General features: G+C 47.4%; 4 protein-coding genes across 4 annotated transcripts; all 4 read right to left on the bottom strand.

Annotated features, from left to right (window-relative positions):
* Positions 1 to 3,710: 3,710 nt before the first annotated feature.
* TRUGW13939_08454 (uncharacterized protein) lies at positions 3,711 to 5,023 on the bottom strand (the record flags this gene model as incomplete). Its single annotated transcript, XM_035491588.1, has 4 exons — positions 3,711 to 4,473; positions 4,531 to 4,681; positions 4,749 to 4,843; positions 4,914 to 5,023. 4 exons carry the CDS (start codon positions 5,021 to 5,023, stop codon positions 3,711 to 3,713), a joined length of 1,119 nt encoding a protein of 372 aa, XP_035347481.1.
* A 459-nt stretch (positions 5,024 to 5,482) lies between these two features.
* Positions 5,483 to 6,673, bottom strand: TRUGW13939_08455 (uncharacterized protein; the record flags this gene model as incomplete). The annotated part of the gene is made up of 1 exon (XM_035491589.1): positions 5,483 to 6,673. One exon carries the CDS (start codon positions 6,671 to 6,673, stop codon positions 5,483 to 5,485), a length of 1,191 nt encoding a protein of 396 aa, XP_035347482.1.
* A 1,818-nt stretch (positions 6,674 to 8,491) lies between these two features.
* On the bottom strand, positions 8,492 to 9,472 carry TRUGW13939_08456 (uncharacterized protein; the record flags this gene model as incomplete). The annotated part of the gene is made up of 1 exon (XM_035491590.1): positions 8,492 to 9,472. The coding sequence occupies one exon, from the start codon at positions 9,470 to 9,472 to the stop codon at positions 8,492 to 8,494; it is 981 nt and encodes a 326-aa protein (XP_035347483.1).
* Positions 9,473 to 9,912: 440 nt separating this feature from the next.
* On the bottom strand, positions 9,913 to 11,451 carry TRUGW13939_08457 (uncharacterized protein; the record flags this gene model as incomplete). The annotated part of the gene is made up of 1 exon (XM_035491591.1): positions 9,913 to 11,451. The coding sequence occupies one exon, from the start codon at positions 11,449 to 11,451 to the stop codon at positions 9,913 to 9,915; it is 1,539 nt and encodes a 512-aa protein (XP_035347484.1).
* Between the last annotated feature and the right edge of the window lie 1,110 nt (positions 11,452 to 12,561).

Consider the following 12,561-nt stretch of genomic DNA (forward strand, 5'->3'; position numbering starts at 1 on the left):
GGATCATTATTACGTACTTCTCGCACGAGCTATCTCCATTTGGCCTACGGAGTACGGATAGCGGGACGGCTAGAGGAGGTCAAAAAATTTGACGCTATTGAGAACTACCGAAAGTTCCACCACCGCCGACCCGACTATACTTATACTGGTTATAGGCAGCGAAAAAGTAACAGTCGTAGCGAGACCCACCGAAAGAAATAGGATGTTTCCGACTTTCTCGTCTTTCAACCAAGCCACGACTGGGACTTTTGGCCTTCGTAATACTACGACTAATAATGATAACGATAATAATATACAGAGTAAGAGTGCTTCGTAACTAACGAAGAAAAAAGTACTCAAGGATTCAACGGGGGCGAGATCTCCGAATTCCCTCCATTCTCGGCACTCGATCTGAAAGTAACCGTTGCAGTCGATCCATTTGGCCCGATGGGTTAAGTCTTAGTCTTTACGCTTTAGGCCTCCCAGGCGCATAATTTTAAACGCACAGTGCATGCTGAAAATCCCCATTTGTGCGTGTTTTACTACTGTTGCAGATATGGACGGACTACTGTTCCTGGAAAATGAGTGGAATGATCTCCACACGATTCTCATTAATAATACTTCATTGTTCTGTGTACAATTTACGACTCGACTACCTGTCTGGGAAAGTCGGAATTAAGAACCCCAGGTCAATAATCCATCTTGATACACGTCAGGATCCAGTTCGCCGTCCCCCCGGGTTATTATTACGATTATTAGTATTTTTCCTCGGCGAAAAAAAGAAGCTACCATTGGTAACCGGCAATTGGTTTAAGAGGAGGGAAAAACATATCCACTACCGGACCGGATTGTTTGGAGATGCCGACCTCTCGCATCATCATCGATGATGATCTTCGGCCCTCGGAGAATATTAATTTAGTTCTGACTTCGATTGGCATGTGGTTCGGTCTAAGATGGAACTACATACTAACGGGCTAGTCGACATTCTACATATACGTACTACATACTGAAATAAGTAAGTAGGTCAATGCGATTTGATTTGTATTTGTGTTTGTGCCGTCTGGGCCCATGCACATAACCTGACATAGGTGAGGAAGCTCGTATAGTCTTCGTCTCCATCGTGGAATCCTCACGTGCGTGGAGTTGGGCACAATAATGCAGACACAGCTCATTCATAATTAATTCTTCCTGCAATAATAACATGCCGTCGCTCCACAGCCGTTACCTGTCAATTTCAATTTACTTAACTGCGTATTATTGCTTACGTTACCAGCCAGGTGCAGCTGTTTTTTTTATTTGGAGTTGAACATTCTTTTAGATTTTTTTTTTCCAAGACGATTTTCCAAAGGAACCGCTGCATTGTGGTGGAGTCCAGCCCTAATTCTCGGCTTGAGTAGGGTTACTGCTCCTTCGTACTCTGTACAGCAGTTCGGTGTACAATTATTTCTCGTTCAAAGGCAAAGACCTAGCTCCTGCAGGACCCGATATTCGGCTTACTGTGATAGTATGATACTCATTATAACATGAATTTTTTTTTTTTTCACGGTATAAGACGGGCTCAAACCTTGTTCGAGAGCCCACCTGGAAAATATACTAACAGCACGTTGACTAATGCCGAGAATTAGATAACTTCTGCTTGAATAATGTCTCATTGTGGATCCTCGAGGATTCTTCGTGGGTTCTAGTTAGAGCAGAGCTTGGTTCAGGCTCCCAGTGATCGCATCAGCTAGTCCTGCAGCGCCGCGGTCGTACAATAGCGTCCCTATGTGCCAGCTGACGTAAACCTTGTTCTCAACATATGTATGTCTGTCTTGGCCAAAGTTATGCGGTTGCCTGGCTTTTCTCCCAAGTAATTGCCTGGGTAAAACCCAATGTGTTACCAACACCACGTAACAGCAGCAGCTTGAATCACTAAAAGCGAATTAACTTTAAAATGCGGGGTTGTTTGATTATGATCGATCGATCAATTGATGCCGAGGCCCTCAACACCAGCATTGAATGAGACAAGTATATTATTTATTAATTGATATCAACTGATCAGGTCAAACACGTACAGGGATGTAGTGTTCAATGCTAATCGTTACGTACGCGTATCACCTCAGATCGATCGATTAGTATTTTGCACCTGTGACTCTCAGAAAGATGGAGTTCAATGTGTTTCAAATGTTGACGTTGCGCGTCAATGCCATTGATAAATGTAACTGCCCGCTTTTCAAGCTTTCGAGCAAGCCCTGCGGGCGCATAAATAGCATATGCACGCGCTTTTCCAATTATTAAGTCAATTTTGTCGATCATGACGAGCCCGCCTCTTTTTCTTTTCATGTGCCTCGGATAGATCATTGTCAACTTGGGTGGCTAGGCTGGCCGATCTCATTGTAGGCTGTTTTCCCCCTGTCGCCAAGACCAGTTGACTCTGTCAGGCGCATAAGTACATGCTACTTCATGTACTCCGGGCGTACATGCTGCATTAATCATGTCCCTGGGTAAATGATTGACGCGGATGACAGCGGGATATCGCTACGAACAGCTTTCTGGGTCCCCCCAGTATGCGTGTCTAGCGCAGTCATGGCAGGCCAACATGATAACATTTGAAAGAGAAACAAATGAAAATTGAACTAAAAATAACCTTCTCTTTTCCCGTGCCTTGTAAGTTGTGTAACCAGGGCATTGTTTCAGGAAGTTCGCTCTTCTCGACCAGGCTAGCCTGCTGCCACCTCAAATATCAATCCCAGTCGCTTGTTCTAGCCATTTGAGATTGGACGAGGATTCTAGACAATGCTGGCCTGATTTCCTGCATGGAGACATACACATACTCATAAGTTGATAGTATCGTAATACAGGTGGGTTTTGACCGGGCTGGACGAAACCGATCCTTGATATTGAGGGTTTTTCCTGCTAGCTTCACTGGTAACAAAAACAATACGTAGCATAAATGCCAAGATAAGAAACTCAAAAAAAAGGGTCTCGGGAAGAAATAAAGTTTTTTGCGAAAATATACCCTATTGGATATACGGTAAATATAACGCTCATTTTAACCATTTCTAGTCACCGCAGCTCCTGACATCTACATGTGGAATCGCTGTGGCGTATTGATGCATATTCACTGGTATTGTAATTATCATATTAACAGTAATCTATCATGATGATGATTATACGCAGGCTTTTTTGTGGTGTAGTAATATTTGAGATGCACTGGCCACTGCAAAAAAGCCGCAGTGACATTCGTTCCTCTGCATGTTACCTGCAGATTATCTTTACGAAGAAGAGAGAGGGAAATTTTTCCTTCTTTCTTTTTTTTGTTTGTTTATTTTCTCAAAAGTGAGAACGGACGATCGCGACATGGGAGGTCAATTATTGATTAAACGTTGCATCAGTGATACTCTACTATCAAAGCCTCCCATGCAGATAAGCGGGAAATAAACTTTGAATATAGTGACGGCGAAATTCGAGCAACTCATTGTAATTTTCCGCCAACGATCACCCTAGCTTCCCAACAGTTCAAGTTCGAAAATGGTGCAACTCATCCCCCAGGCAGGTAGTGTCGATATGAAAAATCGATCGGAGTTACGGTTGAGAAATTTACAGTTATTGAAGCGGGAAAGCAAATTAAAACAATGTTGACATCTCACATTACAGCACCCATGCTTATTCATTCCATGTAGCTGCGCTAAACTACCTGTAGAGAAGGAAAGGAACCCGTTTTTGATAGAAGACAAAATAAAACGAAACATTTACTGCTCACCCAGAATCTTCTGGAACTGCTCACCAGCACGCTCGGGCTTGCCGGCGTCAATAGACTCCTGGCCAAGCTTCTCCTTGGAGTATTGGGCAGCGTACGGGTTGAGGCGGAGCATGACCTGCTTGTTGCGGAGAGGGTTCTTCTTCTGCACGTTGGTGCGCTTGGTGCGGGCCTCGCCCTTGGGCTCGCGGAGAACCGACTGGATTTCAGACGAGTTGATGAGGCGGGCAATGTCGGCGTTGGCGAGAACGTTGGATGGCAGGAGGAAGTCCTTCTTGAGGGCCGAGGCAGTGGTGGTGGTACCGTAGACCTCATCGAGAGCAGCAAAGGCAGACGAGGTCCAGATAATGAAACGACCAAGGTGACCACCGGGGGCCAACTGGAGGAGGTTGAGGGAGAAGACCGACGAGGTCTCGACACCGGGGATGTTGCGGAAGGCCTTGACGAGGTCCTTGCCGTCGGTCTCGGGGTTGTAGACAACGAGAGGACCACGGCGTTGGCGGTAGCGGCGGCCTCTCAGCTTACCCTTACCAGCACGCACCTTGCGGGACTTCTGGACCTTGACGAGGTCAGCGCCGGCACCGACAGCCTTGAGAAGAGCGACGGCAGCCTTGGTCTTGGAGAGGGCATCGTTCTCGAAGGTCTTGGACTCGATAACGAGGGGAACCTCGGGGACGTTGGCGACGCGGTGACCACGGGCGAACAGAAGGGAAGGGACGGAAGAAGCGGCCAGAGCAGAGGCAGTGGCGAAGCGCCTGTATTTCCTAGTCAATATTCATTGCATTCCGTTCTGCATTGGGGGTCTATCTCACTTCTGGCCGTGGTTGACCTTCTGGTGCCACTTTCTCCAGACCTTGGTAGGCGCGAACATGCGACCAGAACGGCACATGTTACCGAAGGCAGCCTGACCAGCACGGTGAGTACCACCACCAGAGACACGAGGGATACGGGCGACAGCACGACCTATTCACCAACCGACCCGTCAGTCACGTCGATCTTGGTATCTCCAAGCGTATTATTTCCAACATACCGGTACCCCAGGACTCGGCGGAAGTCTGTTCACCAGCCTTCTCGCTCACGGCATAGGGCTGTCTCTTGTTCTTTGCAATACCGGTGTGAACCTTCCTGTAAAACCCATCAGCACCCGTCCGATTGAACTCGAAACTTTTTTCTTTCTCGGTATTTGGCGACTCACTGGACAATATCCGGACGGATTGGCGCAGAGAAGACGGTAGGGAGGGGGTGAGAAGCGCCCGAGGGCTTGCCCTCAGCCGTGGCGATGGTGACAGTCGGTCTGGACGCCATTGTTGTCGACAGGATGCTGTTGTTGTCGTCGTTGCAGTCTAAGGTCGAGACAGTTGAAGATGTGGATTTTTCTCGCTTAGTGGCTCCCGCGGCAGGTGCGGTGGTGCCGCCGCCGAAACAGGAAATCAGGGCTTAGGGCTGCCAAGACCCCTCGGCCCGTTAGGGCTTTTTTGGTACATACATTTTTTGTCCATGTTTAATCTTATCGTTTTTATAGTCGCTTATATTATTATGATCGGAAAGTATTCGGACAGAAATACAATTCATAATTCAAGGCTCTTTAATTTCATATCGCGTGCTCATGCTAATAAAACTAAGCAGGGGGTTTAATCAACATCAGTCATCTCAAGGAAGTAAGTGAACAAAGTGAACAAAGAAGAACAAGAGGGGTCTAAGGTAGCTACTAAGCATAACAAGATAAAGAAAGGGTAAAATCTCAGGGACAACTCCACCGCTATATCAAAAGCTGACATGTTGACCGTGGGAAACGCGGCGCCGGTGGATGCTTGCGACATGTTCGCGCTTTGCGGCATGCCCTGCAGCAATTGTAAGGTCAGCAGATTGCCCTGCTGAACAGAAAGTGCCATCTGCGACAGGCTGTGTAACAGACCAGACGCCACTGGCGCAGCGCTGGAATGAAGTGCCTCCGATGCAGTTCCATTGGCCTTCGGGAGTGCAAGCTCCAGTGAGAGCACCAGAGGATGGAGGAGTGCCAGTGGATTCAGTGGCAGGACTGTCTGAGGCGGGGGGCCCGGCACCTGCAGTTATTGTAGTCGTTGACTGCAGGGATATCCCAGCTGAACCTGGCCGGTCATTTCCGCCAGATGCTGTGGCTGCTGGAGCAGGGTCTGAAGAATCGCCTTTAGAGGCAACAGCAGTACCAGTCACAGTAGGCGATGGTGCAGGATTCATGCCCGTCATCATCGAACCCCCAGTGCAAGCAGGTGACCCAGAAGCCTGGAGATTTTTAGCGTCGCCGGCATATTGAACGAATTCGCCCGGGTTGGGGAAGCGAATATCGAAATTCTCCTTAGTGATACAGCCGTTGATATTGGCAACGAACATCTCAGGATACTCGTTTGACCGCTTTGCTATGCTGTCGTCGCGTTTGTTGTTCGAGCCAGAAGTGATCTCTATGGGGGCGCAGTTCATGTACATCTCACGATTTCCTATACGGTTGAACCAGGTCCAAGCGAGAGTGTATCGACCAACTTGGACTTCTGGGATCTTGAAGCTGAATGTGGCAGAGTCGGTTGTGCTCTCGGGACCTCCAGCCCCGTTTTCACTCCCACTATTCGCTGGGCAGCCCCCTTCGATCGAATAAATGACAATCCATTTGGAGCTGCTGGTGGGCTCGAGGTCGGTGGTCAAGCTTATCTGACAGGATCCTCCACCGTGCGTAGCGCTTCCCTTGAAGCTCAAAGTCGTGTTGGAGCCAATCGGATAGATGTTGCTTTCCAGCAAGCCGTCAGTCATCTGGTAGGTTGTAGGCCCACGCTGCTTGCAAGGGAAATCAGAAAGGCCATTCTCCAGAGGTGAGTTGTTCAGTCCCACACCGAATGGATTGGGATGACTCATGATCATATGGCCTTCAGTCATGGAAGCCGCCACCAGGGCAGCAGCAGAAAGGAGGCCGGTTCTGACGTGCATGATCGTGGGTTGAGGATCGTCTAGTTTGGAATAGAATACTCGAGGTGGTCAAAGGTTTTGTTTATGCTAACAGAGCCAAATAAGCCACGGTCGTTCGGATGGTCGAAAGATGAGACGATATTTTTTTTGAGAAAACAAGGGACCGACCAGTGTCCACCACAGGCGAGACGATATAGTTACAAGAGAGTGACAAGGAGAAAAATTTCAAAGGTCTGACCTGCAGTGAGAAATAGAAGAAGAGAAAAAAAGACGTGTTGAGATGAGTCACAACCAGTGTTGACACAAGAGGGAGAGAAAGAGAAGCAAATCCCACGACGCGGAGGAAGAAAATGGCATTTCCTTTATACGGCTGGGAAATGTATTCGGCTGGTCCAATAACAGCCAACAGAGTGGGACAATACATGTCCTTGAACAAAGAGGCATGAACCGACTGTTGGCGGTGGGCCTCGTATGCAAGGCATCCCCAAGGATAGGAACCGCTCCACTGACAATTTATGCGTACCCACGAGGCAGATTTTCGATTATTGTAGAACCACAATGCCGTTGTTTTTCTCTTCTCTTGTTTTATTTATATTTCTGAATTTGGTGCAATAGACGTGCTGTTATTGTTGAATCTAGAGTCTGTCTATAGCCGCTTGATTAGCTTGATAGTACTGCTCGTATTGTTTTATTTAGTCTCTTTGTCTACCGCTTGTAAGAATAAAAACGAACCTATCTGGAGTCTCTTTGTTTCCTAGATAGACAGGTTACGCCGGTGAAACAATGGCTTTTCAAGATAATGACGAGGATTGTGCTCCAGTTGACTCCTCCACATAGTGAGAGGATTATGTGCTAAGAACCATCCACCAGGGCAGTGGAACCATTTCATCTACATTTTTGCATGAATACATCAACTGATTAGTTGATATCTTGCATTTTGTAGTTTGCGATTCAAGGAATATGCGCTAGGCCCGAAGAGGGTATTCCATTCTGATTGGCCAGAAACGGTATACATCAAGTGCCACCATTCATTTATCATATACTTGTGTGTTATTGTGATACTATTGATTAGAATAATCAACAGAACCTAAACATATCAATTGTATCTGAAGTGACCCTGTTCCTGTATAGTTGTGGATTCTCCACGTATACTGCTTCCAGCCACGCTCCCAGCCACAAAACGCCCGGTGCCGATATTCATAAACACACCAACCACCGCATGCAGCATTTAATAGTTTGCAGGCGAAGGCTTTCACATTGTGTAAAAAGCTCCAAGTTCCTTGTGCGATCATATGACGTCAAACTCTGCTATCTATTCCACAAATTCATCCAACGAGTACACAACAATAGTGTTACAATCGTGCGCAATCAAATTGAATATGATAGGCCAAATGTGATGTCAATCTGAATTTGGAAACCTTTCAAAGCGTGCTCCCTTTCTAAGAAGAATTTTTCCCTAGAAATTGCAATGACATGAGGTGTAGGAGGCCTCCTGCAGTGGGTATGGAAATCCTCTCTTCAGTAAAGTCACCATCACTTGCAAAGTCCTCTAATTCATCTCAAGCCTTTCCAAAGCATCCCTCGATACAAGGGAACTTTCTTCGTCCTAGCTGAACACAATCAGCAAAACAGCCAATATCGCTTGCCTTGACTTTTTCCAGCAAGACGTGACTGTCATTGGCCATGGAAGAAACCTAAATTCCTTGGGTTGAGAGTAATATGTCTTCGGCGTAGAACCAAGCACAACAATGTCTTCCAATTGTCGTATGCTCACTCTTTATCGTAGGCGAAGAAATTTCACGCCTTTATGATAATAATAATATTGCAAGGCGAACTGCATCATTTCTTGCCCTTCTTTTTGCCTTTGTCTTTAGACCCAGGCGCCTCTTTTTGAAAGCCTGCTTTTGTCAATGCATCCTTGCCAGCGTTGTTTATAATACGAAATCGATCCGGTCCTAAGAGAATACCTCCGTACCATCTAGTAACAACAACGAGCACATCCCATACATCCATCAGCTGCATCATGTGCAATAGTCGGCCGCCAGCAGCCGTCTCGCCGTCGTCGTCGCAGTCTTGAACCGTGGTCTCTGAATTATCATCTTTCTTCTCTCGAATACGCCAGGCACTGATATTGTGAGTTGCAGCCGCGACTTTTTTGTCCGTTGCAATGAGATGATCCAGATAAGCCTGCGCATGCTCTCTATCTGTGACATGTACTACCCGCCCAACGAAGACGGACTTCTTCTCCGTCATCACGTCTGACAAAATCCATTCGGGGGCGCTTTCGATGCCAAACGCATCGCGAAGAGACAAGGTTGCGAACGAGTCTTTGAATCCGTCCTCTGCGTCATCATTGTCGTTTCCTTCTATTTTGTTCTCATTCTTTACCCCGTCGTCCGCCACTCCAATGCTCAGTTCCTCGAATTTTTCGTTAGCTTCGCTGATTACCTCAAATAGGCATACTTGGCCGGGTTGATGCGTCCGGCGTATGATGTCTTCTAAAACGTCCACCGCTATTCTCCCTTCGCCGCGAGAGGCGGTCGATGCGGTCCCAATGACTCTCGGTGGCGTTTCGGGGTATTTTGCATCGAATCCAATCACGAAAGATAGATGCGGGTGGTTGGGAATCTGTAGTTTTGTCGTTGTGTTGACGGTTTGGTGGTTGGCGCTCCCCAGATCGAGTGTCTGCGGCACGTTGTCGGACGATTTGCTGCTGCTGATAGAATCAATGGTTATCGTGTCCGGATCATATATAGCGTTGATGGCTTCGATCTCCTCTGCAAGGTCTCTGTTTGGCAGGGACTCGAGATCGCAGGACATGACGCCGTAATTATTGTGTCGGAGGTGGTTGTTAGGATCAAGTTCGCGGATATCGGATTTGCTCCGATCACCCCACCTCGCTAGCGCTGTCAGAATGTCAACGTTGGTTAGGAATGTGAATTTTGGACTTCAAAGTCTTCAAATTCTATGTGATATAATAACATTGAAACTAGCCGTTTAAATGTTCGCATTGCACTAATATATTTAAATTTGAACATTCAACATTTGAACGTTGAATCAATCGATCAATATCGAAACGTAGGGATATATATATACGTATATCTCATTGATGTCAATTAATTGATTCAACATTTTTGAAAGAGAATCGCATATATAATTGAAAATGCTACATATGTACATCCGATATTTCCAACACTTCAAGGTTGAATGTTCTAAATAGTTGACCACATGTGTAGTTGGAAGTACCGAAAAAACACAACTCACTCGTCAGGACCTGCTAATGGTTCATGGGACAATGAAATGAATCGCGCAGTAAGATCAGGCACGCTTTCAAAGTTCGTATCAAACGGCCACATTGGACGCCGAATTCGATGATGACCAAGTCTTACCAAATCCTGGTCAACGCCTCCCGGAGTGAGCGCCATCATCCAGTCCGCAGCCATGTCATATAATTCGGGCTCTAGGTAGCCAATCTTCACAATAACAATATCAGAAGAGCGCGGTTTAAGATCCAAATCTGTAAAGTCATGTTCTTTGTGATATGGCTTGCGCAGCTTGGTCAAAATCGCAAACACACTACCAACCTGCAACACAACTTCAGTACCAGCGTTTTCATCGCCGTGTTTGATCGAGTGCACACGACCCGTCATTGTTATAGGTCCAGAATGGATATTATCGACCTCTGCGCCTGCTGTAACTGTCACAGTAGCCCCAACACCGGCTTCTACAGCCGTTTCGATCGCCTTTGGCCCAGGCACACTGGCATATATGACCTTGGGGCCAGAGGCATCCTTGAATTCTGGACGAGCAAGCAGTTTAGTCAGACCCCAGGTCATATCGCCACTGCCACCTGCTGTTGGGTTATCCCCACTATCGGAGACAAAGTATGGGCGAGCGGGAGATGCGAGAGCTGTATCAAGACACTCTTTGAAAGTGCCAGTCGGGGCAACAAATTCAAAGTCCGCATGCGAGTCCCAAAATAGCTTCGCTAGCTTCTCAGCACCCGTCGAAACTGCCGCTTTGTCCCACCCTGTGGCCATCACAATTGCACGATTCCGACGCTCGTCGGCCCAGGCATAGCCGACCCAAATTGCTGCATCGATGACCCCTTCCACGGCTTCAACACCGGGAACCGCAGCATATATATGCTTAGCCGGTTCAACACGAGTGGAGGTCTGTTCACCTGGAAGAAGTATAGGAATAGGGACCCAGGCCTTGTATGGCCTGAGACGACTGTCTATCGAAGACTGTTGTTTGGCGAGAAGCTCGACGAGATTGCGGCATGCACGTTCTTTGGTGTCCATCGCATCTTCGTGGGGAGCCATTCGATAGCAGGTTATCAGATCCGTCTGATGGGCGAGTTCACGAGACACGTTCCCATGTAGATCCATCGACGCCGAAACGAGGACGTGAGGTCCAATAACCGCTCGGACACGACGAAGCAGCTCGGCCTCCACGTCATCGAGCTCTTCGACACACATAGCACCATGGATATCAAACCAGAGGCCGTCGAGGTGCGGGGTTGAGGCGACAATCTCGGTGAGCCTGGCGATAATCTCTCCTGCCAGTTCCTCAAAGGAGGCTCGAGTAACGACGCCGCCTGGCAGAGCATGGCCGATCAGAGCCCCTCGCCAGTCTGCGGCATCAGCGAGAGGGGTTCCTTTGTGCAGAAATGCATATTTGTCGATGACTTCTGTGTCCCGTCGCGGGCGAAATGCCGGCGCCAGCGTCCTTGACTGGGTAAACGTTGATGTCTCGCAAGCGAGGCCAGCAATTGCGATTACCGGACGACCAGACATGGTTGTGTGCGGAGTGTTGTTCTTGGATGAAGCTTTACTGAGCAGAAGGGTCCGATGTTGCATCTGCCTTGATAAAGATCCCCCACTTTCTCTCCACCCTGCGATTCCCTCCCCTGATTCTAATAACGTTCTTGACAGAATTTCTATTCCTAATGATATTTTAGATTGCCGACGAAGCGAAGCCAAATATTCACGCACAAGGTATCTACGGTATCTTTTGGCGGAAGGTCCATCATCAGAAAACAAACCATCATATCTTAGCATGTTAGCCACCCGTAATAATAGCAAATTAAACATTTGAACGCATAATATACACTACATCCTCCAAAGACGCTTGACCCCTCATATGACCCGTCTTATGACTGACCTAATTGCTGCTCTGTCCCGTCTGGTGGAAGTATGTCCTCTCGCCAGTGTTCTTTGTCCAATATATCAGGAAGCTTTCCATGGTTTTTACCCCATAATAGATACCTATGGCAAAGGTCATGGTACCACACTGAGGATGAAAACCTGATAGAATTTTTCAAGGAAGAAGTGTGTGTGTATAATGGACCGCCACGCACGTGCCTGCCTGCTGTTGGCCTGAATGCCAAGGCATGTAACAACATATCGACTATCTTTCTACACATCCCGCTTTAAATACCCATCTGACCAGAGCATTTGGTGCAGCTGTCACCAACATCAATTTATATTTTGTAGGATTCATGGCAGAAGGGATTGATCAGCGTCGAAACAACCAACGAATTCTCCCAAGAAGTGGGCAAAATGATACAAAAACCAACCTCATCCCGCATACGCCGTGGCATGTTTCCCCCGCATGAGTCGTCTGGCGAAAAGCGTGCACAGGATTCGTCTCTTATCGGCCTTTGCGTCCATTAACCACAACCAAATTCATTTGTCGGCGAATAATGTGGTGCAGGTTGAGGGGTAAAGAGAGCTATAGCTGCGCCGATGCAACCTCGTTAGATAAGGCCGCCCGATCCAGTCAAAATCCGGGGTGATGTGCCTGTCATTGGCCTCTTTCGATAAAGCTTGTCTCCAAATTTTCTCCATTATTTATTAATTGGCAATATTTCTTATCGCATCGACCGAGACGCCATGTGACCTCGC

This window comes from Talaromyces rugulosus, chromosome IV, assembly GCF_013368755.1.
Source record: "Talaromyces rugulosus chromosome IV, complete sequence".
NCBI classification, from domain to species: Eukaryota; Fungi; Ascomycota; class Eurotiomycetes; order Eurotiales; family Trichocomaceae; genus Talaromyces; species Talaromyces rugulosus.